We start from the raw sequence: 26,652 nt of genomic DNA on the forward strand, positions 1-26,652 counted from the left end.
ACGTGCTATACTGCTTTGTTGGATATATGAATGTATATGTGCTAAAGTTTATTTGTGTGCGTATGTGTGTTGAGTTGATGTGTGTTTTCGCCCCGTGCGGTGTGGTCTTCTTTCGACACCGTCTCTGGCTCGTTGACGTAGTTGTCATGGGAGAGTGCTCGGCGGACCTACACGTGCACGTACGCGCACACATGAACACACATCAGGGTACAGGGGTCAGCTTGTATTAAAAGACCAAATAAACCAAGTGTTCACACCACCAACCCACCGCAGACAAGACAAGCAGACAGAGAGCGAGAAAGCGACAGGAGGAAATGTGTGGAGGTGGAGACGGAAATATCTTTTAATTTCTTGGGGGCAGCAGGTCGGATCGCTTTTGTAGGGAGAGTGTTCCTCATTTGACCTTTGACCTTGCTATAGGGACAGTAGTTCACTTTTAAAAGCTCTGTAGTCAAAGCACATTGAAAGATGCAGATGCATTGCTGTGTCTGAGGCTGTCATTCCACGGGCTGCCGTGTCTTCTGGCTGCAGCACTGAGCTGCTATCTGCTCAGCTGTCCTGCTCGTTTGACCGCTCACTGTAAAAGGCATGACCTTGGAGCTGTGTGTGTTTCAGGGGGATTTTGTTGGTGTGTTGCAGTGCTGTTCAACCTGTCTCTGGGAGAATTAGCAGCAACATGTGTAATTGTCCGGTAGATTGTAATTGTAGACGTCTTCTAACATTCGACCGCCTCGCTTCTTTACTTTGTTTTCCCGGTCAGCCATCTTGCCCTCCCCCCGTCTCTCTCTCTCTGTCACTCCCGCTCCTTTGTCTCTTTCTTCTTTCATTTTGCTTGCTTTATCAGATCTCCTTTCAACTCCTCATATTCCTTTCTTTGTTTATTTCCTTCTCTCTCCCTCATTCTCTCTGTTTATGTCTCCTTCTCCCCGGTCCGTCCTTTTCTCTCTCCGTCTCTTTTTCTTCCTCCGCAGCCGTCATAAATCGCTCTCTTGTTGGCTGTTGAAGTGTGAGGAATGGCAGATCTGATGGTTTCTCACAGCTGTTGCAGGCGTTCCCAGGTTCACTTCACCGCACTGCCCTCTGTGGTCCTGGCTTTCAGACCTGAAGGCAAAATATACAAGACATGAATCGGGTTTAGAATATTTGAACTGCTTTGATGTGGGCTTGATTTATCTTGCCAAATAGACCAACATGTGAACACATCTCATCCAACAACAAGGTAAATCAGGCAAAAATGTTGCTTTATTTGGGTCTACTGGGTTTATTAAATATGTTACAATTCTAAATGAAAGGCGATTGTAATATTTATTTACACATTTATTATTAAAATATATGTAAATTAGGTACATATGGAACTGCTTGGCTTAGCTTAGCATAAAGATTGGAAACTAGGGGAAGCTAGCCATTGTTCATAAGTAACCAGGTCCGCCTACTAGCGCATCTAGAGCCAGTCTACTCGGCTTTAGTTTCCACTACAGATAATAACCCCCCACAATGCGGTGACTTTACGATAGCAACGCCGCATGAAACTGCTGTGACATCATCTTCAGCACGCCACACCTTGGAATAATGGAGGATATCGTTGGCAACCAAACAGAGGAACGTCAGCACCTCCTAAATTGACCGTGGTGTGTTTGCGGGTTTCCATCAATTGTGTATCCAGTGTATTAAAAAAAATTGTGGCCGCTCGTAGGTTGGCTAGTTTGTACAGGATGTCCGGCATCGTGCACAAAGGGACACAATGATTGTGAGGATTCTCTCTGACCAATCAGTGGTCTGCAGTGTTTTTGTGTCTCTATTTTAGTATTGGCTAAACGGCCGTTATGAAACATCGAGTTTGGATTTTGGACGTCGTCATCTTGATAGTTCAGGGCGGTTTGGAGTCAGAAGTGTCCATATTTGTACGATTTGGGGGGAGCGAGCGGGGGATCTCACTGGAAAGCTCACGATACTATGTCCCGCCCACCGATAGTGGAAACCTGACTGCATCACGGCCTGTCAATCAAACGAACACGCCCCCCAAAAACACAGCTTTTTGAGGCTTATTTTTTCGAATTAGTAACGGGATTATTTTCAGATGGACCACCAGAAAACCAATAAGAAGGAGTGACTTTAGTTAGCAAAACTGAAATAACTTAGTATTTCATGACAGAAGATGAGTCTATGGAGCCGGAGGCTTTTTGGATCCAACCACTAGTGGCCCTTGGTGGTATTGCAGCTACAGGCACTTCCGATCCACAACATTTGTTAGACCCAGAAGCTACGTCCACTTTTACATACAGTCTGTGGTCTTATTCTTGAAAGGCACCTTGCCCTGTAAAAAACGTGTTTACGCTGTTCAATCTTCCACAGGGGAAATGGGTTGCAGGTGTTTATTAAAGGAAATAATATTCATCCACATATGCAGCCTCAGCCTGAACTGAGAACATGCCGTCATAAGTTTGATATTTTATTCATGAGCACGGCCTGACTTGCATTATTTCCCGAACTGTAATCACACGCAGGTAAACATGGTCAGTATCAAACTGTAATAAGTGACTTAGTGAAATCTTCTTGCACCTTGTGCCTGCGAGAGTGATAGTTCTGCTGTTGTATGAAGACGCAGTGTCCTGTGTCAGCACAGTCTCGCAGCACATTGCCAAATATCCTTTCACCATTCCCCACCTCTCAGTGGTGCTCCTACCCCCACTGACACACACACACACACACGCACGCACGCACACACACACACACACACACACAAATACACACACACACACACACACACACACACACACACACACACACACCATTCCAGGACCAGTTCTCAGAGCACAGTGTGATCTGACGCCCAGCATGTGACCCTCCCAACTCAGCTGGTCGTACAGTGTGTGCAAATCAACCTTTCCAACAAATTCTTCCAAAATGAGTGTGTATTACAAGTAGAAAAAGTGTTCTCGTGTGGCTCTAACCTCGGCTGTTCTGCCCGCCGTCACTCAAACAGGGAGAAGAGAGAGTATCAGATCATTATTATCACCAGCAGGGATAAACAAGTTGCGACCTCTCTCTTTCTCACCCCATCCTTCTTCCCCACTCCCACCCTCCTCACTTTCACTCCCTCCCTGCTCCCTCACCCTGCCACCCTCCGCCCCCTCTCCCTCCCCCCATCCCCCGTCATCTATCCCTCTCTCCGCTCCTCCCCTCTCTCCTTGCCCCCATCGAGCGAATAGTGATCATGTCTGGCGTTTCATCGGCTCTTTGCACTTCTCTCCTCTATTAAGATTGATGGGCTGCTTGGCAATAAATGAGCACGCTAAGACTTAGACAGGGCCACGGTCAGGCAAGGGCTACGTACACATTAACACACACACACATATACGTACGGACGCTCACACGCACTGTCCCTATTAGCAGCAGAATGTCTGAGGTGGGGCCCAGGAAGGGCATGGAGGCATACACACACAGAAAATATATACATACAGACACACCCACTTGCATACATGCAAGCATGACCCTGTCACTCACCTCCTGGGTCGTCTGCAGTGGTTCAGTTTTCTAAAGTGTTACATCTCACACTCAAATCAAAAAACGTTTTTCAGCATTATCCAGAGATAGAGACCAAAATGTCGGCACGGAAACGATTACACATAATCACATTGATCTTTATTATTTCGGTAATCTCTGCTGTCTATAAGGGGTCTATGTAGTTCGGCTCTTCACTGTCTTGTCGTTGTTACAACCACGTCTGGACTGGGTGTAGGCATCCGAGTTGCATCATTTTGTCAAACTGGTGATGTTTTAAGGGCACAAATTAAGGCCCAAAATCAGACCGGAACGTCAATACTTGTGCAGAAAACACAGATTTAAAAAAAAAAAATTATATCCGATACCAACGTTTGAAATTTTGGTCTTACAATAATTAATCTATGGTATTTTTAAGAAAAGGTGAGGATTATAGCTACATCCACCCTCATATGTTTTTCTTATAAAATGGCATTTAAAACTAAAATTTCCATCCACACGAGCACATTGGCAACGATTCAGAACTAATCTCCGTTCATCCTGACAAGCCTGCAAATGCATATTGTTTGATATTTGACAACAAAGTCACAGTACAATGAAAGAATATTTCCCTTTTTGTTGACGTAGTCAGTGGATTTAGCGAGGCATTGATTTACCTCGTGTGTGTGCAGTCCGTTGCTCCAGCACATTGTGGCATACAGTATTTGGTAGAAGTTGACGACAAGATCCTCACTTCGGGCTCTGTACTGGATGGTTTAATGTAAGCTGGTCCCAGGTAGATTGGGGTGTGACGAGTCAGGAAAGGACACGTCATGACTGATGAGACCCAATGAGGAAACAATCAATGTATTCTAAAGTCTCAGTTTTCCCCGGTTCAAACACAGTTTTCAAACTAAACTGGGAAAAAACACAATAAATAATCAACATAATCAAAGATATCACATCGTATTTCAAATGTACTATCCCTATAAAGACAAAATAGTTAAATAGCAGAATGAAGATTGGAGAAATGTTCCAGGATTGAATCTGTAGTCATTTGCATTATTACAAATGTCAGTATGAGTTATCGTGAGGTTTTCATACATCTGGATCAGAACCCTGAAATTCCCGTTTCATTTTGGCTCTCTAGATGAAAATGTACCAAATCATGAACCCTTTTTGTCACAGTGTTTTATGGGATCTATTAATTTTTCAGGGTTCATTTAGCAGCGTCGGGATTTGTCTCGTGATGACATCATCATGACAGTTTGTCCCTGAGTTGTAAAGTTTAAGGTCGCCCGAGGTCACACTCACTCATTTTAACTGAGCTGTGCAGTGATTTAAAAACAAGATCTTATTTGTGCATTTTAGTTTACATTCTTCCTGCTTCTCTTTGGTCCGCTGCTTCACAAATGCTTGTTAATTCAAGTTCTCCAGAAGTTCTCAATGCTTACAACTGTACGCTCAGGCAGCTGTGAATAATTGCCCTGCACTCGGTTATGTGTTGGCCAGAGGTCTCATCAGGGACCGAACCACAGATCACATGGTTAAAGAACTGATAGACATTTATGAGACATTGCAGAGCCTCTCCTTTCTTTTTGGCTGGACACTCAGTCTATCAGACCTTCTTCGTGTCTCACGCAAACATGAAGTGTCACATACTAACTATGCAGTCTACATGAGTATGAGTGGATTTTGTGTATGCTTATATTACTGCTGAATTTAGAGTGAGCTTATGTCCTCTTTGTTGACATCGAAAGATTACAGGAAAATATCATGTCATAATTATTTCTCAACACCCCCCTCATAGATCAGAGTTCATGGGGAGTCTAATAGGAGGGTACTGAGAAACATGTCGAGCAGAGCTGGCCATAAATCAGCTTTGCAGGGGCAGATTTGATGACAAAGATTTAACGGCTGTAAAGGACACCCTGAGCCTCAGATTCTTGCAACTGTCATCAAATACCCACTGGGCCATTAACAGGTCACGCAGGCCTAGCTGAGCTGAGCCTGCAACATCACCAGCTGAAGCCCCCTGGAGCACAGGTGCACTTCCTAGAACAGCAGCAGGGGCTGAAGAGCCTCTTCGCCTCGTTATGTCCTCTCGTCTCTCCCCAGTTAACCTCTGGCTCATTAACGTGAGAAAACACTGCAAAACACAAGCTTAATATGAGACTTGAAACCCTGAATTCTCTGCAGACATCTTTCTCCACAGAAATCCAACCAACTCAACTGTTGACTCATATTTCAAGATCATTACAAAATCCTGTTTGGGAAACCTTCAGAAGTCCTTTTGTTCTTCAGTGCCTATAACTTCAGACTTTTCCCTTTATTTCACACAAACCGCCATTTGTAATTCTAATATGCTGCTCATCAGATACAAACAAACCTCTCTTTTGCCTCTGAGTTTCTTTGCCAAACCTAATTCTGTGCTCCAGGGAACTTTCTGCCCAACATGACCTCACCTGTGGACTCCCTGGTTCATATGCTCGGTCACGTACGGCAGGCCGCAACTCCCTTAGGAGCACGCTCAACCACGTGGTCATGTTGGCGGCCCGTATGGTAATGCACACTTCAATCACACAGAATGCTAAAACCACATAAGTGGTCTCTATGCAAATACTAACTTCTGTGTTGAGAGCTCAGGGTAGCCATTTCCCTGAGGGAAGAAAGGCAGCGTGTACACGAAAGATATGGTAAATAGGTTTATTCCACTTTCGTCAAGACTCACTGTTTGACTATCATACAGTACATACACAACATTTTCAGGCAAAACAGTTTTCACAGCTAAAAAGGCATTATTTCTTTTGAGTCACGAGTTTTAGCTTATATGTAATCAAATCCACTGATAATTCGGATTGAGGGAACCACATTTATCTGATAGATTTCAATTGCTCATCAATGATGGCACACAAAAAAGTTAGTCATGGAGTCCCACAGGGCTCTATGCTTGGACCCATACTTTTCATGTTTATATTGCTATGCAGTACATAGACACCCAGCTATATTTATCTATGAAGCAAGATGAAACAAATCACTTTAAGCTTGTCTTACAGGCATAAAGGCCTGGAGGAACTGTAATTTTCTCCTTCTAAATCTAGGCAAAACTGAAGTTATTGTATTTGGCCCTAAATACCTTAGTGACTCACTGTCCAACCACACAGTTACTGTGGATAGGATTGCCTTGGCCTCCAGTGCTCCTGTGAGGAACCCTGGGGTTATTTTTCACCAGAAAATGTGCTTTCACTCACATAAGACTAGTCCCCAAGACAGCCTTGTTTCACCTGCACAATCTTGTCAAAATTAGGGACATCCTGTCCTAGAATGATGCTGAAAAACTAGTCCACACATTTGTTACTACTATGCTGGACTGTTGTAATTTCTTATTATCAGGATGTCTCAATAATTCTCTGAAAAGCCTCCACTTAATCCAGAATGATCCTTTTTCTCGTTTATAAGCTTCTCTTCCCTTTCCTTCATGATCAAACTCCATCATATCTTAAAGACCTCATAGTTCCCTATATTATCCCATTAGAATACTTGTGGTACCCAGAGTTTCCAAAAGTAGAAGCCTTCAGCTTTTAGGCTCCTTTTGTGGGTCCATCTTCCAGTTTAGGTTAGAGAGACAGACACCCTCTCTATTTTTAAGATTAGACTGAAACTTTTGCTTTTTTATAAAGTTCATTGTTAGGGCTGGCTCAGGTGACCCTGAAACAACTCACCGTGATGTGATCAATTAGGTTCTGAGCTGCCGCCTTTAAGTCTTGAGTCTGGCATTTCATCTTGGCTTTTTGGAGCCGGGAGTGACCATATTTGGATGAGTGGGTGGAGTTGGGGAAGAGTGACAGGTGTATGTGACTGAGGACACGAGGACACTATGCCTACTATACCGGAAACCTGGTTGAACCCCAGGCAGGTCAATCAAACCAGGCATCTCTCTTTGAAGCCTAATATCTAATTAATTGTATATTTATTTTCAGAAGGACCACCAGAAAACTGATCAGAAAGAGTGAATTTTGCTAATGACACCATAATTACTTGCAGGAAAAAAATTTTTTAATTAGTATTTCATGAGAGAAGTTGAAGGCAGTACCGTCGTCTTTACAACGAACAGTTATAATCAAAATTTCAGTAATAAAGTCTAGAAACCTCTCTTCTGCTCACACTCTCTCATTCATGTTTCACTTTTATTGTGTATATCTATATTAGTCTGACTGATCTGGCATGAATACACACCTGCATATGCAAACATACTCTAAAATAAGGACTGATATCTCAGCTTAGATTCGATGCCTCAGACCTTTGGGGATATTCAATGTCATGATGAGATGCTTTGGAAGCACTGTTAAGTGTGTAGTTATGTGTGGCTGGTGTTAACAGTAAATCAAAGTCGTCCACTTTAGATAATACTTGATATTACAAGAAAAGTGGATACATTAAACGTAGTGATTTGTGTTACTGCGCAAGTCGTTATGATGACACTCAAATACCAGCCGACAAACAAAAAGGCTTTCAGGGGAGGGACCTAATCTGGATCTACTACCATCGGCTTTTGTGAACATGCATGTTAAAATCTATTGTTTATAGCAACATTAATATCAATTGAGAAGTATATTGGAGTTTGGCCCATTTTATTTCTGATTAAAGTAATTCCCACAAATGTCCTGAGATCCTCAAGACTTGCTTCAGCCCTTACCAGTCTTAAACACACACACAAACACACTGCTCCTCCTTCCTCCTCTCTCCTCATCCTCCGGGCAGATAGCGTGACAGATCTGTCACGTCGGCACCTGGTCATACACGAGTGTTAATATCCCCACCTCAGCTGAGAGTCACCGGACCACTGACACCATGCAGGAGAGTGTTTGTGTGAATATACGAGTGTGTATGTCAAGTCATCTCTCCTCTCCAAATCAGAGGTCCTGAAAAGTTTTAGTTTTCAAGGGAAGGAACAAGGAGATGGAGATTTAACCGGCATGAATGTCCATGGTTCTGTCTGCTGTGCATGTGTGTGTGTTTCTGTGTGTGTGGTACGGATGCACCAAGCAGAGTTTCCGTCCCCTGTCACTCAGAAACAACAAGCCAATCATTCCTGGGTTTCTAAAATAAGATCTCCTTCCCCCTTTTCGTCCTCTCTCCCCCCCCCCCTTCTTCTTCCCCCCTTACATGTGCTCCTCTCGTCAGCACCTCTCACCTTCAGAGTGACAGGAGACAAGTAAGGGGCGAGCTGAGGAGGAAACGGTTGGCACATGTCAGCAAATGTATGAAAGGTGAAAAATCTAGTTTAGAGTAAATCTGCTAGTAACTTTCAAATTAACTAATCCTGCGCTACATTTTGTGCTGCTTATTGAGAGGCATCTTGTGCAACTGAGAATTTTAATTGGAGGTTCACCATAGAAAAAAAAACACCTGCATCTCAAAGGGGATACGGTTTAATCCCTTTCAGTGTCCTCAGAAACGCCTCTTTACTACGAAGAATTATGATAGTTGTAGTGTACAGTTCTCAACTTGTCAACTTGGGCTGCAAGGTGCAGAATAAATAGTTTTGTCTTGTTTTCTTGGATACTTTGGTAATTGTGCTTGTTCAGGTGTCCAAATTTCCGTGATGCAAATAATTGAGAAATCTTGATGTGTGCCGTCAGCAGACTGCTATGACTTTGTGTGTGCATGTATGCATGTCTGTGAGTGGGAGGGAAGGGGGGGGGCAATTCTCAGGGATCTACATGAACTTTGAGACTGTGAGGTCACATGCTGGCTGACAATTCAACCACCTGTTGCCACACACACACACACACACAAATTTGAACAGGCACACACACACACACACACACACACACACACACACACACACACACACACACACACACACACACACACACACACACACACATATATCCACACCCTCACACCCACATCCACATTCAGCACACGCCCTCTCTCGTGTGACTTGTCACTTTTACAGACTTGTATGTATTAATTTGCACAAACATTACACAATAAAGTTGATGTAGATCTGTTATTTGAGTGTGTGTGTGTGTGTGTGTGTGTGTGTGTGTGTGTGTGTGTGTGTGTGTGTGTGTGTGTTTGTCTGCGTGTTCTACTTTTTTCTTGTCTTTCTAATTCTCTAGCAACCCAAACCAAGAGTGTTTTATCGCACACGCACAGACACAACAGTTATATACACATAAGTGCAAGTACAAATAAGCATTTTCTTCTCAAGGAAATATTGTATTGTGATTGCTTTCCATATAGAAATGTGTAAATAAATTCTCACACTCACTCACACATACATCGAATGACAGTACAAAACCACGTGAAATCAGTTAAATTAGTAAGATATTGATTACATTCAAACATCATGACATGAATACATAGATTTTATTTGGCTCAAAAAAGGTCATAGAACATGTTAATGTCCTCCCGCCAAAGGGCTTCGCTGATAAGAGTATGTTTGCAAAGAAAAGCTTTTCGGTCGTGTTCAGGGTCGGCCGTCGTGTACCTGACCCAGTCTAAAGAGCAGAAGCAGGTGCATTGTTTTTTTTTTTAAGTGCGAAGGGTCACACAGCCATTTATATACACATCTCTCCTCCCGCCCGCCCGCCCGCCCACCCGCCCGCCTCCACCCCGCTATATACAAAGTCATGTACCGTTACGTCTGTGTCACACAAAAAAATGTGTACAATGTGTACTTCAGCTTGACGTCCAAACAGCTGCATCAAGTAATCGTCTGTCAAACCAGACGTAGAATATGTAGATCAGTTCGTCAGCCATCACTCTCCCACAGCTTCAACCTCAGCAGTTCAGAGCTGTCTCAGGGATATCTCCTCTGGTCTCTGGTGGCCATGATGTCATCATGTTAATACGTGTCAGGGCCCGGATGTCTGATTAAGTCTGAGTGGTGAAAGGCCCCGCCTGTAGTGCATATTTGGACTTGATCGAGAGCAAAGTTTAAACGTAGTGTTTAGCAGCTCCATCCAAGGTTTGATCATGGAGGCGTTGGAAAATGCTGTGCGAGTGTCACAGTCGCTGCTTCAGGTCGTCCTCCAGGGGTTGAAGTGCTTGTTTTGATTGTACGGGCCAGCCCAGTTTCTGCCCAATCCATATTCAGCTCCGTTTCAGTGAGCAGGTGACATCGTCTGGACTCCTTATCCAAAAACGTTTGTTCCTTTTTCGGCCACTGCAGCTGCACTCGCATGATGTAGAAGTCATGCTCGAAAGATGAGAAATAATCCCTTCACATGTTCTCAGAAACAACGGCTCGATCTGTCCCTCTTCTCTGTCCACAGTTCAGCATGATGCTTGCTCAGCACATGGATAATTACTTCGTTCAGGGCCAAACGCAACTTACGCCCATTCCAGGGTGTCATTTTGTTTTCGTGACAACCCCAAGTCAAATTCAGCCCATGTGGGCAGTGACCTGTGAGCCCCCACCTCCCGGCTGGCTACCTGCCAGTCCCAAAGTCCGAGAGTCAAACAAGAAGCCCTGTTGTCCTCCACTGAGCATGCCCAGACTATCCGTTAAAGTCCCACTGGGAGACGAGCCAAGGAAGGGACTCTGATGATTGGCAGTGGCAGCGGCGGCCATTTTATCTGGGCTGGCAGCGAGGCGTGGCGAGGGGGGGAATGTGTAACCGTACAGGCTGTAGGGCGGCGAGTGGAGGCGAAGACCGGCGTAGCCCTGCGGGGTGGGGTTAGACAGATAGCCGAGCTGAGAAGCAGGGAGAGGCAGGGAACAGAAGCCTTCGCCGTCATACGCGGACGGACCTCTGTGAGGGGGGAACGGCTCGGGGGGGTTGCTGTAGCGGTGCAGAGGGTGTGTGGGCCGGCTGCAGGTGTAGTCAGGCGGGCTGAGAGGGCAAACCTGGAAAGGAGACGAGCAGGGGGACGTGGAGAGCAGGTGAGGTGATGCTCCGATCCCTCCATGAGCTCCTGGGACTCCTGTAGGATAAGAAAAAGAGAAACGTGAAACCTAAATCCACTTAAATGATGGTTGTTGGTTCAAGTTCTTAAAATGATAGACAAGACGGGATGCATCAGTCCAATGAGGTGGGTTGGTATTGGCCCTGACACTGACTCATACAGTGACTCAGGTATTAGATGGATCCTGTCATATTAAGTACTAAACTTTGACAAAATGATAGTGGGAACATTAAACACTGACCAGAGTGGGCAACAGAATCTGTGTTTAGTACAACGTAATCGCTGACTAAAAATCTTTTGTAGACGTTTTAGGTAACCACAACGGTTCTCGGCCAAATCTATCCATACCTCTTATTGTAAAATACGATGTGGAAGGCACCAGATCACCAAAGACAAACAGATTGTGTCATTCAGGTTGAATGACTTGTAATACACCCGCCAGTCCAGTTAAGTACACCGTGTCAGTGTCACGGTTTTGCTTTGCCTCAGCGTGAAAAACCCTGTGGTCAGTGTTCAGCACAGAAACTGCTTGGTTTGGGTTATTCAAGGATTTCTTCAAAGATAGTTACGTCGCTTTCTCGCAGAATCCTCCCATCATGGGCTTTTGTACTTCGTCAACTTCTTGTGATGAGCATCTACTTTTTACGTCAAGACTAGGCCAACCGCCACACTGACCGCTATCCTCTCGTGGACTGCCGGGTGTATTACATGCTTTGGTGTGATACTGGGCTGCTTATTCCCACTCTCCAGAAGGCTCCGGTTCGTTAACGCTACCTTGCTTGGCCATTCCAGGGATGTCCTCAAACGTGAGCGTTCGAAGAGATGGACGCCAAAAAGCGTAAGACTCAACCAAGGCCTCCAAACCCATCCTGTAAAACACACACAAAGGCACACGTTAACACACAAACACCGACATTACTGACAAATGATCCCAAAATCATTCGGAGCTCAACTTCCACGTCTGGTCCTTTCTGTAGTCATCAATGCAGCTGCAGCCTCACTCTCTCTCAGCATGCCGCACCAAGTCGTGCATTACGCCAACCACCTGGTGGCCATCTTAGTCGCCTGTGGGGCCTCTCTTGTCGTCTCCATGGAGACCGCAGGTAATGAGGGGCATAAACGCCACGTTGCGATTGGCTGCCGCTTGCTCGGGTGCTTGGAGGTAATTGCTTTCACACGGCTTTTACGGGCGAATCAGGACGAAGGAGCAGGAAGCCGCAGCAACGATTTATGAGGTGGGACTCTCATCCCCCCTCCAATCCCACCACGCCCCCACCCCCACCCCTCAACCTGAGTCGCCCCGTTCTCCTCTAGGTGGGGCAGAGGGTTGCTGTGGCGGGGTAATGCGAGTGCTCTGTTACCCCTCGTTAGCGTGAGGATAAAAGTCCTCCCCCCCGCGGGGTTGTAGCCACGGTGATAATTTAGACAAGCTGCCCAGAGCGGTTGTGTGTGCTCCAAAGCAGCCTATCAGAGCAGAAGTTTATTTAGCAAACTGCTTAACTCTTCCTGTAATATTTAAGGGGAGTTTTTTTTTTTTTCTGCCTTCCTGAGTTTAACTTTTATAGGGTCAGCTGTCGAGGTCCCTGGGTTATCCAGTTTGCCGTTCTCTACCTTCCTCCCTCACATTTTCTGTCTCACACATTCCCGCTCCTTCTTCCTTCTCCTGCTCTCCCCTCCTCTCTAATGATTTCTGCGAGGCCTCAGGGGAGTGGCTGTTTGGAGACTGTTGGAGTTTTACTGCCGTGTTGTTTTAATGCTGTGTTTATATATGTTTAGAAATGTGTTTATACAGATTTTCTTCAGGACTCTCTTGACTTTTATTATTTTGCTGTTGATGTTTATGTTCCCGAGGCTGGCTGGAATCTGACGCTCCATTTAGGTTTGCAGCTGAAAGTAAAATTTTTTTCCTCCCGGGGCATGTGCCCGTAACTGTGCGATTGTAGAAATTAATTTGCCTTTAAAGTTAGCACATTGAAATGAAAATGTATCACCATCTAATCGTAAATAATGTGCCACGTCTTTTCAGTTTAGTCCATTTCTTTCCTGCCTGTTAGAACGGATTTAATGGTAGTCTGTTGCACATTTTCCATTAGAAAAAAATAAATAAAAACGTAGCTTTGCTCCCCATAAAGTCAGACTGAAATAGCGGTGACAAAAACCACAACCAAGCCAGAATATAATGCAGTCATGCATCCCGCACTACCCCTAATGCACGAGATAATGTGAAAATCTCTGTGGTTTAAATGAACTCACCGGTTTCTGCCAGAGTCTCTGAAGCCTTTGGCAAATGGGTTTCTGTCAATTTTCAGCCTTGTAATCTGAAAAGCAAAATACATCTCTAATTAATCAAAAATATTTTTTGTTATTACAAAGTCCATGATCACATAATGGAAGATTTTGTACAGCCAAAGTAATTTCTTTCTCTGTAATCTTTCAATCAGGTCTATGAATAAATATATTCAAAGGCACATTTACTTGTAAAACACACTTGTATGTATCCTTGCGCATGTATGTGAGTTTGCATGTAATGCAGTTCATGTCTGTGGAGCTGCTCAGGCTGTGGGTGGTGTTTAAGGCCCAGCTCTGTGACCCGCATCCAAAGGGACTTTTATAGGCATCGCCACCATGTTCTGACTGCAGCCATCATGCGCTGTGGGCCAGCCAACCTCAGCTAACATCCTACTTCAAAGCTCACACTGACTGGTCCACTGCAAAAATCCAGAAAAACCAGAGAGCCTTTTCCTCATTTAAGACTGGCTTTGAAACTGGGAGAGTAAAATCCAGAAAATATGAAGCAATGTATAAGTACTTAAAAAGAAATCAACTAAAGTGAGTAGCAGCGTTGATTCTTAACCAACAGTCTAATAAGCGTCTTCTTTTTTTTTTAACTGGTTAAATACTCTCTAGGAAAACTGGACGACTTGCACACACATGTAGTCACACTTGGAGAGGAATCTGTCTTTCAAATGCAGACCAGACCAAAATGCCAAACATAAAATTGTCATGATACAGAAATTAAAATAGTTTCTCTTTAATTTTTTTATGCCACTCTGTTGGAAACTCAAAGCTAAAAATGATCACACTGCAGACAATTGACCTGCAGACAATTATTTTAAATCTCTAACAATTATTTTGTAACTACAAACAGCACAAAACAACATTGCTCAGTAAGCTTAAAGGTCAGTCAGTGCAGCAGTGTACGGTGGATAAATGTGGGTTTCTCAGCCACGACGGCTAATTCAGAGCGCCTGGTTCGTCCAGTTGTGTTAATTTTTAAGAGGAAATGTGGTTGTGTGGAGTTCAGCTGTGCTACCTGTTGGTTCTGATACGCTGTGACGGTGGTGAACACAGTCTCGGGGAAGGAGAACGTGCGGGTGCCTTCCCCAGCAGGGATGGCTTTCACCGGGGATAACTCCTCTCCACACTCCTTCCGGATCACGTGGACCCGCGGCTGGTACTTGTGCATGGAGTGCAGAATAATCTGGTTTGAATTACATAACAGAATTGTCATGTTATTCATAGCTATAAAACAGGAATGTGGGCACAAAAATATACTACATGCACCTGCAAAGATGTGCAAAAATGCACCGTATGCTACATATAGTAATATCACATATCCTCCAATTTAGAGAAAGAACTATGAAGTTTGCAACAAAGTCAGTTTTTTTTTTTCTCTGTAACAAACACACTTTTGGCAAATTGTATTTATTACACAATGCCGTATAAAAATGCTGTTGCAGGCTTTTATTGTCTTGTAAATTTGCCTTTTTAATGATTACATTTGCAGTGATTTTTAAATGAGAAAATTGTCACAAAACATATAAAATAAAATTTTACATATACATGGAATTATATAATCATATTACGATGGAGATGAACCCTTAAAGTGGCCTCAGTGAGTCAAGTTGGCTATATGTAACAAAGAATTATTGTGTTGCGGTACGTACATGTCCCTGGTCGTCCAGCTCGTTGTTGGTCAGTTTGAGCTTGTCGAAGCTCACCACCTGACGCATCCACGTCTCCCCGGAGGCCGGGGAGTCCGGGTGGATGTACACTCTGGGGGGCACAGGCGAGTCCGCATTCCCCGCCACCATCCACTTGGAGCTGTGATACACGTACCTTCACAAATCACACACAGAGGATGGTGAGTGAGCACGATGTCTGTTTGAAATTTTAATGCCCACATTTCACTCTGTATAGCCTGTAACATTATGCACAGCGGTGTGGTATTGGGCAGGAAATTTGAGGCCTTTAATGAAAACTGTAATTATTATTCATCTCAGACCTGTAATCTGATTGGCAGATTGCTGATATTTGACTTTTGAAAGCATATACTTTTAAACCAATAGCACAGATCAAACACATTTTATTTCTGGGCTACATTTTAAATGAAAATGTTAAAGCCAAGTCCAAGGGGCAGTTTAATGGTAAAGTAGGCAAAACGCGAAGTTTTAATATTTTACATAATATATTCAGTTGAATATGTCAAAACCGCGTCAATGCATATTATGGGCCTTCAGTAATCACGTTTGGATGAAATAAAAACCTGCAGACTCGTCTTCCTCCGTGGCGCCTGCAGATCTAAACCGCGTGGAAGCACGAACGTCTGGAAATCCACCGTCCAACACGGACTATCTCGTCACACTAACGGGAGTTGCTTGTCCTCCAAGATGTCACTCACCACCCCGCCCCGCCGCTAAAACTGCGTTCGCATAAACGGCCTCTGAAAGTTTCAAATGATAGGCCTACAGTGTGTAGCACGCAAAGACTTGGCCGCGTTGACGCCGTTGCAACGACACGCTGTTTTCTCCTGCGTTATAACGACGTTTGTTGGTTTGACCTGCCGGGGTGGAGAGGTTAGAGGCATCCAAAAGGCCCTTTCCAAAAGGGACGGCAAAACCGCCGTGACAAAACACCGGTGCCAGGCGCCATTTGTGGAGGGAGAGAACAGGGGTTGCACAATTGAAAAATCTTGGGTTGTCCCGGGAACAGCGTATATGGACTCTAAATTAAGACACGTTAGCGAAAATTGCTGTCCTGTCCCCATTTATGGGACATGCGCGTGAGGTTGTAGGGATATGGATATTTACACGACTTATATTTTGACTTCTGTCAAATGAGATTTTTTTTTTTTTTTTTTTTAATTCCTAAAAAAAAAAAAAGGAATCACAGTATGTTACAGTATGTTTTACTATAGGGGAGCGTCTGTGCATTTTACCTGTATCGTTTGTTGTCCACGGGGATTATATCCATGGCGATGTAATACTGCTGATGTGGGTCCAAGCCCGTAATCTTCACACGCATAGCGGGGAACATCCGCCTAACAGGAAACTCAAATAAATCTTCTGCACTGGACTTTCCAACCAAACTACACATACAGTCATTTTAAACCAACAGTACAATAATATAATAATACATAGGCTAATAATAATAATCGCCACCATAGTCATACAAATAGATGAATAATAATAATAGCTAAATGAAATTAAAAAAAAAAAATACAACAGAAAATGCTGTGGTTGTTCAGGACCCATTTTTATCATCAATTCTGACAAATCAGTTGATTATGGATATCTGGTTTAAAGCCTTGTTTTAGCTGATATGCCCTGTATGAATCTGTTGATCTAATCCTATATATTTTAGGTTTTCCATTTTATAGAAATTTCCCTCCCCCCCCCCCCCCCCCCCCAATATAATATTATGTTCTTCCTTCACCAAAGTTTATTTCTGCGTATCTTTTGTCTCACCCCGACCTTTAGACTGTCCATTCACATATAAATTCTTGTCTTACCGTCCAGCCTTCGTGATGATCATCTCCGTGCCAATCTCGTGGAACCTTTTCCACAGGTCTGAACCCTGCAGGTCCACGCGGGACTCCTCTCCGCTCCCGGTCACCGGCGCCGTGCACACAGCGGCAGGCTGCGGGCTCTCCAGCAGCGCGTCCTCGCTCTCCGCTGCACCGGAACGAGGCGAGATTGATACGTATTCCAGCCAAACAACATTCAACTCTGCTGGTTTTTTTGTTTTTTTTTAGTCTTGTGACTCATAAAAACACTGCAAACAATAAAATAATAACATGGACTAACTTTAATACACATAACTGCAAAGATTATAGCCAGGCCATAAAGTAGCTTGAGTTTTGCATTTGACAGCTCGCCTATATTGTTATTAAGTGCATTGTTGCAAGTATCAGATTGCACTACTGCAAGGATAAAAAAAACAAAAAAAAAAACAACGTGCAGCAAACAAAAAGGTCACAAATTTTCCTTCACAGTACAATCAGGCTACTTAAAGAAGATTAAAAAAAAAAAAAAAAAAAAAAAAAAAACGTAAGCAGCCTCATTTATTATTCTTGAAAACAGCAGCTCGAAATTTGAAATCTTATAGTTATTTGTGTCTCTGAAAATTAAAGTCATTATACACTCATTATTTACTTTAAACAATCAAAAGAAAAATGGCAAAGTTAATACGCATTGCGCACCAGTTTTAGTAACAGGACATGTGTAATGACTTAAATTATGGTACTTGGGTTTAAATATATTGAAATATGGAGGATATGTTTAGGGGGAATCCTAATAGCAGTGTTTATGTGTCTCACCGCTGTTGTTATTTGCGCTATTCAACACAGGCCTCTCCAAGTGGTGGAAATTTATGGACAGTCGACGTGGGACTAACAAGCCAAGATAACCCAGAAACAGCTCCTTCAGCCAAACGCATTTTAGACTCGCAGCAGATTTCAGTTTTTTTGGGGGCCAGTCGGTTTATGCTTTCTGCAGACCTCTCGGTGTCCTTTCCGTGGCACTTTCCCGGCCTTTATACGCTGCTAATTGGCGTGTTTATGATTGCAACACAACTCATAAAGCCTCTCACGTTAGTCACGCTCCCACCACTTATATTTTTTAGACCAGGTCAGTGATATGATATCATATCCCCACAGCGGCTCTGACCAAAGCAAATGTTTGGCTTTAAAATCTGCAGTTTCTTGCGTCTTATTTCAGATTTTTTTTTTTCTTGCCATAAACAGAAGAGAGTAATCCTGTACATAAAATAAATAATAATCTGCTTCAGATTAAAAAATAGCCTATCAGGAAGTAGCTAAATGCAAGGTTACTTTTGTTTACTTAAAATATAGCAACAGTAACAAGTGACAAATGTGCACGACCTATGGTTGAAATATTGAATAATTTACAGCACCAAATAAGAGTTTGGGGAAAAAAAAAAAAACATCTTATGAAAGATAATATGTTTAAGACAACATGATCATAATTCAATTTTGCCTTATTTAAAGCGTAATGTTGATCATGTTGCCATCAGAGAGGTATTTCTATGCAGGCACGTAGTTCAGTCAATTGCTAATATTATTACTGCTAATACCTATTATTATTATTGTGATTACTATTATTTATTGTTCACTTACGGGATCCGTCACTTGCACATTCAGCCTCGCTACCCCGGTCGCTCGTGCACGCTCTGTCGGCCCTCAAGCCCGGGCTCCCAGTTAGATCAGACACATCAGTTCCGTCCTCGTAACCCGGGGACACGGCATCCTCTCCGGCTGTCCTGCGTCGTTTTTCCGCACCGATCAACGCCTCTACCGAGAACGCGTGCGCCTTGACACTGAGCGCACACGGGGACCTCCGCTTCTCTGCCATTTCTCTCCGTCAACGGGATGAAGGAGACGGCGTCACGATCGTGCAGGGAGCAAGAAAAGTTCAAAACCCAGGCAGTGAAAACAAACGGGAAGAATCCACGGTGACAGCCCCGTGCTCTCGGTACAGGACAGTTTCTACGTCCTTTGAGCCGAACAGCGGAGGAAACCTCGGACGAGCTGTAAACGTGTCTCCGTTATCCGTGGGTGCCGTGCGGACTTTTGGAGAGTGTCAACAAGCGAGTTTAGAGGAGAGCCGGAGAGAGGGACCTGTCAATCACACCGCAGAGCAACCAATCACGAGTAATCACAGCCCCCCGGAACTTTCCTCTGGTCCCGCCCGCTGTGGGGGCCGCTCGTGCCGCCTTATGTGGTAAAGGGAGAGCTGGTGAATGAATCATGTCTCCAGGCGCAGGAGCGCGAGGAGCGTCTCTCGGGCACCGCGCGCAATTTCACACACCGGCACGACATGTTTTGCATATCTGACCATTAGTACCTCCTGCACAGTGGCCCCTGAAATTAGACAACTTCTGGAGTGAAGACTTACCTCTAAAGATGCTGACGCAATGTATGACAGAGCAAACATAAATTGCTCGAACTGCAGGTCGGAAAGTATATATATGTATATATATATATATATATATATATATATATATATATATATATATATATATATATATATATACTCATTCTTTATTTTATTTTTTGTGCCCTTCAAACTAAGTCTTAAAAAAAAATCACTATGTATGACGTTAGTATGACCCAGTTCTTTAAACGTCGTCGTCATTCATCACTCATGTCATTGAGCAACCCGACTGTTTTAAACAATAAAAAGGGACTTTTCTTCATGACATTACACCAAACTTTCTTCCCAAACTTTTGTTTTATAGTGCAGTTTGACAGAAGTGTGTTTAGTGTCGTTGATAATCACTGATTTTAAACAACTTGCAGCATTAGTTTTACTGCAATAAAGCAAACATCTGAGGGGAAATAAAATCTCGCATATTCTATAGTTAATCCCAATCTACAAGTTGCTGATTATTCTCTGACAGGATAAAATATTCCAATCCTGATCCAGTGTCAAACTGGAGTCAAATGAAATGGATGAAATAGTCGTGGTTAAGACTCGCTTGTTACAAGATCACAGAAGTGATTAAAAAAAAAAAAAAAAAAAAAAAAGCAGATGAAGTGACTTGGGGGATGAGTTGGATTCTCTCGGCACGTTTGGAAATCCTCTTCTCCACTTTCAAGGCCGCGTAAAAGAGCGTGTGGTCACGCAGGGAATGCGTTTTGGTGCTGGTGCGTGTGGAGGCCGTAAGATATGGAGAGGAGAAGCTGGCTATAAATAAACAAGACACCGAGTGTGTGTGTGTGTGTGTGTGTGTGTGTGTGCGTGTGTGTGTGTGTGTGCGTGTGTGTTTTTCTTAATTTCGTGATTACCCTTTTAAACACCGGTAAAGAGATTCCAGTGAACACAACGGACCCAAAGCTGCTAATACGCACGACACGTGCTACAATTTGCATACTAATGACTAATGACTACTATGGCCAAATGAATCAATTAATTTGTTACTTCTTAAGGTTTTGGCTGATTTTAGTAACATGAATGGTCATTGTTCACATCAGGTCCGAATTATTTTCGGTTTGCTTCACTGAGGTTTCCTGCGTTAGGATCACTGTGACTCTCGAGGCCTCTGCTGGCTCGTTGGTTAAATAAACAACACGTCGTCATCGTTTATTGGCATAAATGCAGTATAAATGGTTGGACGTCAAGGAGAAGCTCTGTGCCCATATTCACGTGGTTTATCAGATCAAAAGCTATCTGTTTCACTTCCCCTGGGCATTTTAGAAATGTCGCATTTCTATGTGATTCCTTGAGAATTAATAAGGTTTTGTTTGGAATAGAATTTAGTTTCGATTCACGCAAGACCCAAACCGGGTCTCTTATCTGGGCATAAATAGCCTGCACATTTTTAGAGGTAAAATGTTTGTTCTGTGCAGCTGGTGCGACAAAATACAGATCATCAGCACATTTATTAAAATGTAACAGAGTTTGGTAATGACACAACATTGATTTTTTTTTTTTATTATTCAATTTAAACGAATTGTTTTTTCAAATCAAAAATTGAACACCTTCGTTTAAAAAGCTTATTTTAGTATAAAGTTTAAGCCTATTTTATTGATTTTTTTGTATTGGTTTGTTTACATAATTTTCGGACTATTTTGATGTTGCCTTCAATACACAGCTTCAAAACAAGCTACAATTAATCTATAGCTTTACGCTAGCATGGTAAAGATTAGTTAATAACATTAGTTTAGGACCTTTCTCTTCTCATCATTTTCATGAGGAATCAATATATGTAATTTTCAAAAGGAAAACAAAACATCCACAAAATGTTTCCATCTTGGAAATTATAAGCCAACCGCGGTTAGTAACAATAATAATTGTGAAAATATTATTACAGTTTTCCATTCACATTTCACGTGTGATGATTCATATTTGATGAAATGTAGAGAGTGCATTAAACTGATACAATTTAACCTGTAGCAGTTTGGAGAAATGGCTCGTAATAAGACTCTGGGTCTGATTAGGCCACATAACTGCATCTCGGTGTATAGCTTTGTTCTAATGATATGAACCTGGCTTCAATCAGTCATCACCAAGAAAAACATTTTCGTTGCAACGATGTCTTTATAGGCCTACATACGGGATAATAAAAATCATTAGTGAGTATTTAGTTGATTTTAGGTTGTTTTTTTTTTGGTCTTATTTTTACCATGACGCACTGATTTCATTGGAAAGATTCGTCATTATCTTATAGTAATTCCATAAGGATCAACAGTCCAGAAATATCTAGTAAATTATGGAACTGACTCTATAAAGTGTGTAAAACGAAGATTGTTTACAGATACTGTAGGTCCAGAAACAAAGTTGTGAACATGAAGACCGGTGCGTGTTTTAAGACAGCAGGAATGTGGAATAAAATTGTATAGAAGCTAATTTGATCCAGTGTGGATTTCCCAGCTCTATAGTCTACATCTTTTCCATGGCCGCATATTGCACATAAAAACTTTTGGTTATGAAAAAGTTGGGTTTTGACGGTTTTATTTTTTCTTTCAGGCCGTTTTAGATCCTCTCTCACAACCTACAGCCTACCGCGTCAGTTATGTTTAGTGTCTCAATCTGTCAGCACTCGACCTGATCGGATCAATTGATATAGAAAAGTTTGAAAACAGGATGTAAACTCAGCAGTAGCGTGCAGCATTTTGGCATTTTGGCATTTTTTTTTTTTTTTGGTCAAACAAGTGTAAATCACAGGTTGCGCACTGCAGGCTTTTCCTGTGTTCGTGAAACACTGCCTGTGCCATTATAATTGACTCGGGCTGTTGTTTTGATTTGTTAGTTTGCTCCTTTAGTTTGTAAGTAAACAAGAAAATGGGACAATTTACGAATTAAATGAATAAAAAAAACAAAACAAATACAGGCTAATTTTATCAGCTGTTTATTTTAAAAACAGGCTTAATTATATGTATTAAGTCTAATTGTAATAAAAGCAATAGATTCTTTGTGACACGTTTGTTTGCTAATTGCAATAAATTACGCAGTCACGTGCAGTTGTGTTTACCCGATGACGTTCGAAGGCTTGGGGGGGCGGGGGGGGGGGGGGCAATTCAGCCAATCAGAGGCCAGCACATTCCTTCAAGTATCGTTTTAAAAAAAATACGTTTTTGTCACTCCTGAGGTAGGCGTAACCCATTGCGCACTGAATAGGCTGTTTATTAAAAAACCTTTGACATAATTACCTGCCAGCTTTGAAGGGACACAGCGTAGGGTAGAAGTGCCCGAGCAGGGGAGTCTGGGTAATACATTGTTAACAGTTATTTAGCGCGTGCTAATGGGCACGTGGAGCACTGCCAGGGCTTTTATGGCGGAAGTGGCATGGGAGCAGGGAAGGTGTGTGAGTGAGGGAGAGAGAGAGGGAGGGAAGGGTACATGCAGTGCAGTGGTAATACAGAGATGTTTATGGATTTGCAGGAGTGATACCTTTCCACAGATTAGTTATGTGTCTTATTGATCTTTCCTGAGGACTGGGTGCTTTAGAGCTACAGCTGACCTAAAAAAAAAAAGAAAGAAAGGAAAAAAAAAAGAGTCAAACACCAGACAGATGTATATACAGAGAGAAATGCAACATTTAGCTTCAGCCGTCGGACCATCTCCAGATTCAAGGGTGCCTGCATGGTCACACTGGTCCCGTGGAGCCAAATCCCAGTCGAGAACTGCTGGATCCTCCGCATGGCTCCACTAAGGAAAGCCATAACTTGAACTCCATGCCCATCTGCAGTTATGGCAACACTGCAAAGCAAACGACCGGGGCCCCTGCGAGCATATCCTGCTTATGCTGGCCCAGAGTCACTCGTCATCCAAGTGAAGTGACCCCTGCTCTCTTTCATAAAGTTAACCTTCCATTGAAAACGTGGTATTTACGGACACGCTTGATAGAAATTGATGGATCTATGACATTTATTGAATTTTTTTACGAGTCGGTTCTGGTCTCGACGCCGTTTACTCGGGCCTCCGTGCGCCTCGGATGTTATTCAAGTTGAACTCCTGCTCTGGCTGCAATAGCTTGACTCATTCACACAGATAGACACACGGGGAGAGACAGATGACTCACGCTTTGTGCACCTCAGAGTTACAGCCTGAAACAGTTGGACTGACTGTCGGATTCACCCTCTTATTCACACATCAAAAAGGCTGAGCTGAGCTAAGCCAGGTTGCAGCCTCTCACTACACAGCATTTATCCTTTTAAATGTCATGTTTATTAATGTAATCTCTTTATATAGCAGCCACTGTAAAGCTCGATGAATGTATGGAGACAAAAATGAACTTGATACAGATAGTTTCTGTTATTTCTGAAGGCATCAAACAGGTATACAGAGTATACAGAGTATACAGTCCATCCTTTATGGTGTATTGTTTTGTCCTTCCGGTCAGGTTGACCACCAAAAATTGCAAACTACAGAGACGGAAACATGATTTTTCTTCTCACGTTTTGCAGTGATTCAGCTATTTAATGTAATCGTTTAACTGTTGAGATGATGAACGTGATCTATGGGTTGAGAATAGAGGACTGAAGTTTCACGATAGGATGACAAAGGTAGTGAAAAGGCCTTCACGGTGTACTGCAGGTGATGGTGTGTTCAGTGATACAGTGTGTGTGTTTCGGAGAGAGATAGTTCATGAGGGGATTTATAATCACATTAAGGTAGTTAAACTGCTCGCTGAGTTTTGGTCTTCACTCTGGAACTGAAGCTGTTGTATTGAAGCTGACTGTTAAGTAGCAGCGATAGTATATCAGCCAGAAGACTGCACAATGACTGGATCCATGTTAACTGTCTAGAAACTAGCAGATTGAACATCCTCTGATTGCATCTTTGTCTTTTCTTTTGATGAAGCATCTGCCTGTAGGGCTGGGTATTGTTGAAAAAAATTCAGATGGCGGTACCGATATCTTGAATTTGATACCGGTTCCTAAACTGTACTTTTCCCCCCCAATACCCTTGTTATAAAATCCACTTTTAGACAATGACAATTACATTGCATATTACAGTACAAATCATTCGTTTTCATGTACTTTAGAGGGGGAGAGTGTAACCTAGGTTGTTTTTCTGGAGATACAATTAACAGATGTCCCCTAAGCGCCTCACACGGAAGCTTTTGCTTGACGCTACAATCAACTGATGTCTCATAAAAGTGTCTCATGTTATCAGTAGATGCTCGCTTGCCAGTTGCACACAGAGAAGCCTCCAGTTACTGCAGCGCATTCAACTCAGTCAGATGTGAGGCCAAAAATTTGTATGAAAAGATTTAAGCTACAAAAATGAAATCAAAGATGAAACCGAACAACTTTATCTCAGTAGACAGGCTGCTGGAGTCGAGACTGCGTATGGCTCTCTGACACCACTGAGATTTGCTACTGCGTAAACAGAGCAACATTTAGGCCATGCATGTTAAATTAAAAACCCGTGCGGATTTAGTGTAGGTATTGAAATTTGGTACCAAATGGCAATAATTTTTCGATGCTAGATTCTGAACCAATGCAGTCAATTCCATATAAGCATCCATGTTTGGTACCCAGCCTGACATCTGCCTCTGCAGTGTGAAGGAGATGTAAGTCTTTACCATCAGATCTAACTGACGGCCTTATTTGTAAGCTCCTCAAATGTGGAGTTAATACGTTTTTTTTTAAAATATGTCACATTTGACACCGGTGATCTGCTGTATGACAGAGTGAGAAAAAAAGACATTATTTTAAGGCTAAGCAGTGGTAAAAAGATGTTTTCTTTTGGTACTTAGTATTGTCTACAAAAACTTTCCTTTCCTTTGACCGTAATAAATCTGATAAAATCTACTGCAGTGAGTGATTTGCCCAAATTAAGCATAATTTGACAGTAGACCAATCCAACATCATTTTCTCATCAAAGTGGGATGTTCGTGCCAAAAGAAGTACCTAAGGTTACTGCAACCTTTTTGAACTGTCTATGATGCTATGTTTTGGATTTGGGTACTACTATTGTATAGTTGAAAGATGGATTTTAATGACGCAAGAAGCCCCTCCTAATTATCTGTACAGTGTTGTATGTAGCAGTGTTGTAAGTAATTGACTCTGAGCTGAAATCAGGTCAACATCTCTGCAGGATTGGCTCCAGTCGTATTTACCCAAGTCAGCAGGAGACGCAGTTATACATGTGTGTTGGGCTGATCTAAGGTCTATTAATTACAAAGCAGAGTCCTAATTTGTGGAAGTAGACTGTTTATTTGCTGGCATTGAACACACTTTAAAACAGGTCAACTTGTGTCCAAAAGTCGTTCTGGTCTCGGTGTTGCCAAGGTAACCTTCTTATTTCATCACCTCACAGCCTTCACCTGGATAATTTACACACGTGGAGCGATCAGTGACAGGGTGGCCTAGTGCTTGGCAGGTTTCGACCACCAGTCTTTGCCCTTGAGCAAGGCGCCAAAGCCTCACCTGTCCAATCAGTTTAAGATGTTTTGGATGAGAGCAGGGTCAAATGTAAAAGTAATGTGTTTTATGCTGTTTCACAGCAACGAAACAACTCATCTCATTACCTCACCGCCTCCGTCTTTCCTCCCTTCAAAGACCGAGCAAGCGAGCAGGTGCTGTTTTTATGGTTTTTCTCCATCCAGCGAAGAAGAGGTGAAAACATTTTCTCCTCTCATAACCCATGAAACCACGTGAAGACTCCATCTGAATGCTGTGTGTGTGTGTGTGTGTGTGTGTGTGTGTGTGTGTGCGCGCGCGCGTGTGCGTGTGTGTGTGTGAGGTCATTAGAAGGGAGGATTGTGTCTGCAGAGGTTTTGATTACCCTCTATAGTTCACTGCCAGAGTATTCAGAAATACATAGGTGCGTGTCTGAGTGTGCATATGTGGGCAGGCTATCATAGTGTGTAATCACCACTATCGTTTCCTGTGATCAGGCTGCATAATGAGCTGCTAAAAAGCAAACAGATTAGAACTATGCTTAATTAAACTCAAAGTACTGCAGACCTTTTTTGGGGGGGGGATGTTCATGCAAATAC

General features: G+C 42.8%; 1 protein-coding gene across 2 annotated transcripts; it reads right to left on the reverse strand.

Annotated features, from left to right (window-relative positions):
• Positions 1–335: 335 nt before the first annotated feature.
• tbx18 (T-box transcription factor 18) lies at positions 336–19,268 on the reverse strand. Of its 2 annotated transcripts, XM_069158607.1 has the most exons (9): positions 18,818–19,268; positions 17,192–17,354; positions 16,619–16,720; positions 15,348–15,519; positions 14,714–14,881; positions 13,654–13,718; positions 12,175–12,269; positions 11,342–11,418; positions 336–1,101 (listed from the first exon to the last, which is right to left on the reverse strand). In XM_069158607.1, the coding sequence occupies exons 1-9, from the start codon at positions 19,050–19,052 to the stop codon at positions 1,096–1,098; spliced, it is 1,083 nt and encodes a 360-aa protein (XP_069014708.1). In that variant the 5' UTR covers positions 19,053–19,268; the 3' UTR covers positions 336–1,095. The 2 variants fall into 2 exon arrangements, with proteins under 2 accessions (XP_069014708.1, XP_069014707.1); XM_069158606.1 differs by lacking the exon at positions 336–1,101 and having other exon boundaries at positions 10,107–11,418.
• Between the last annotated feature and the right edge of the window lie 7,384 nt (positions 19,269–26,652).

The sequence above is a fragment of the Embiotoca jacksoni genome, unplaced genomic scaffold (assembly GCF_022577435.1).
Source record: "Embiotoca jacksoni isolate LCO1_2020_lvr unplaced genomic scaffold, fEmbJac1.0.p SCAF_23, whole genome shotgun sequence".
Lineage (NCBI taxonomy): Eukaryota > Metazoa > Chordata > Actinopteri > Embiotocidae > Embiotoca > Embiotoca jacksoni.

Coding starts and splice junctions, on each gene's coding strand:
- tbx18 (XM_069158606.1), bottom strand. CDS start 19,052: ATGGCAGAGAAGCGGAGGTCCCCGTGTGCGCTCAGTGTCAAGGCGCAC. Junction 13,719..14,713: donor CAGCGTATCAGAACCAACAG/GTAGCACAGCTG, acceptor TTTGCTTTTCAG/ATTACAAGGCTGAAAATTGA. Junction 12,270..13,653: donor AGAGACTCTGGCAGAAACCG/GTGAGTTCATTT, acceptor TGTGTTTTACAG/GATGGGTTTGGAGGCCTTGG.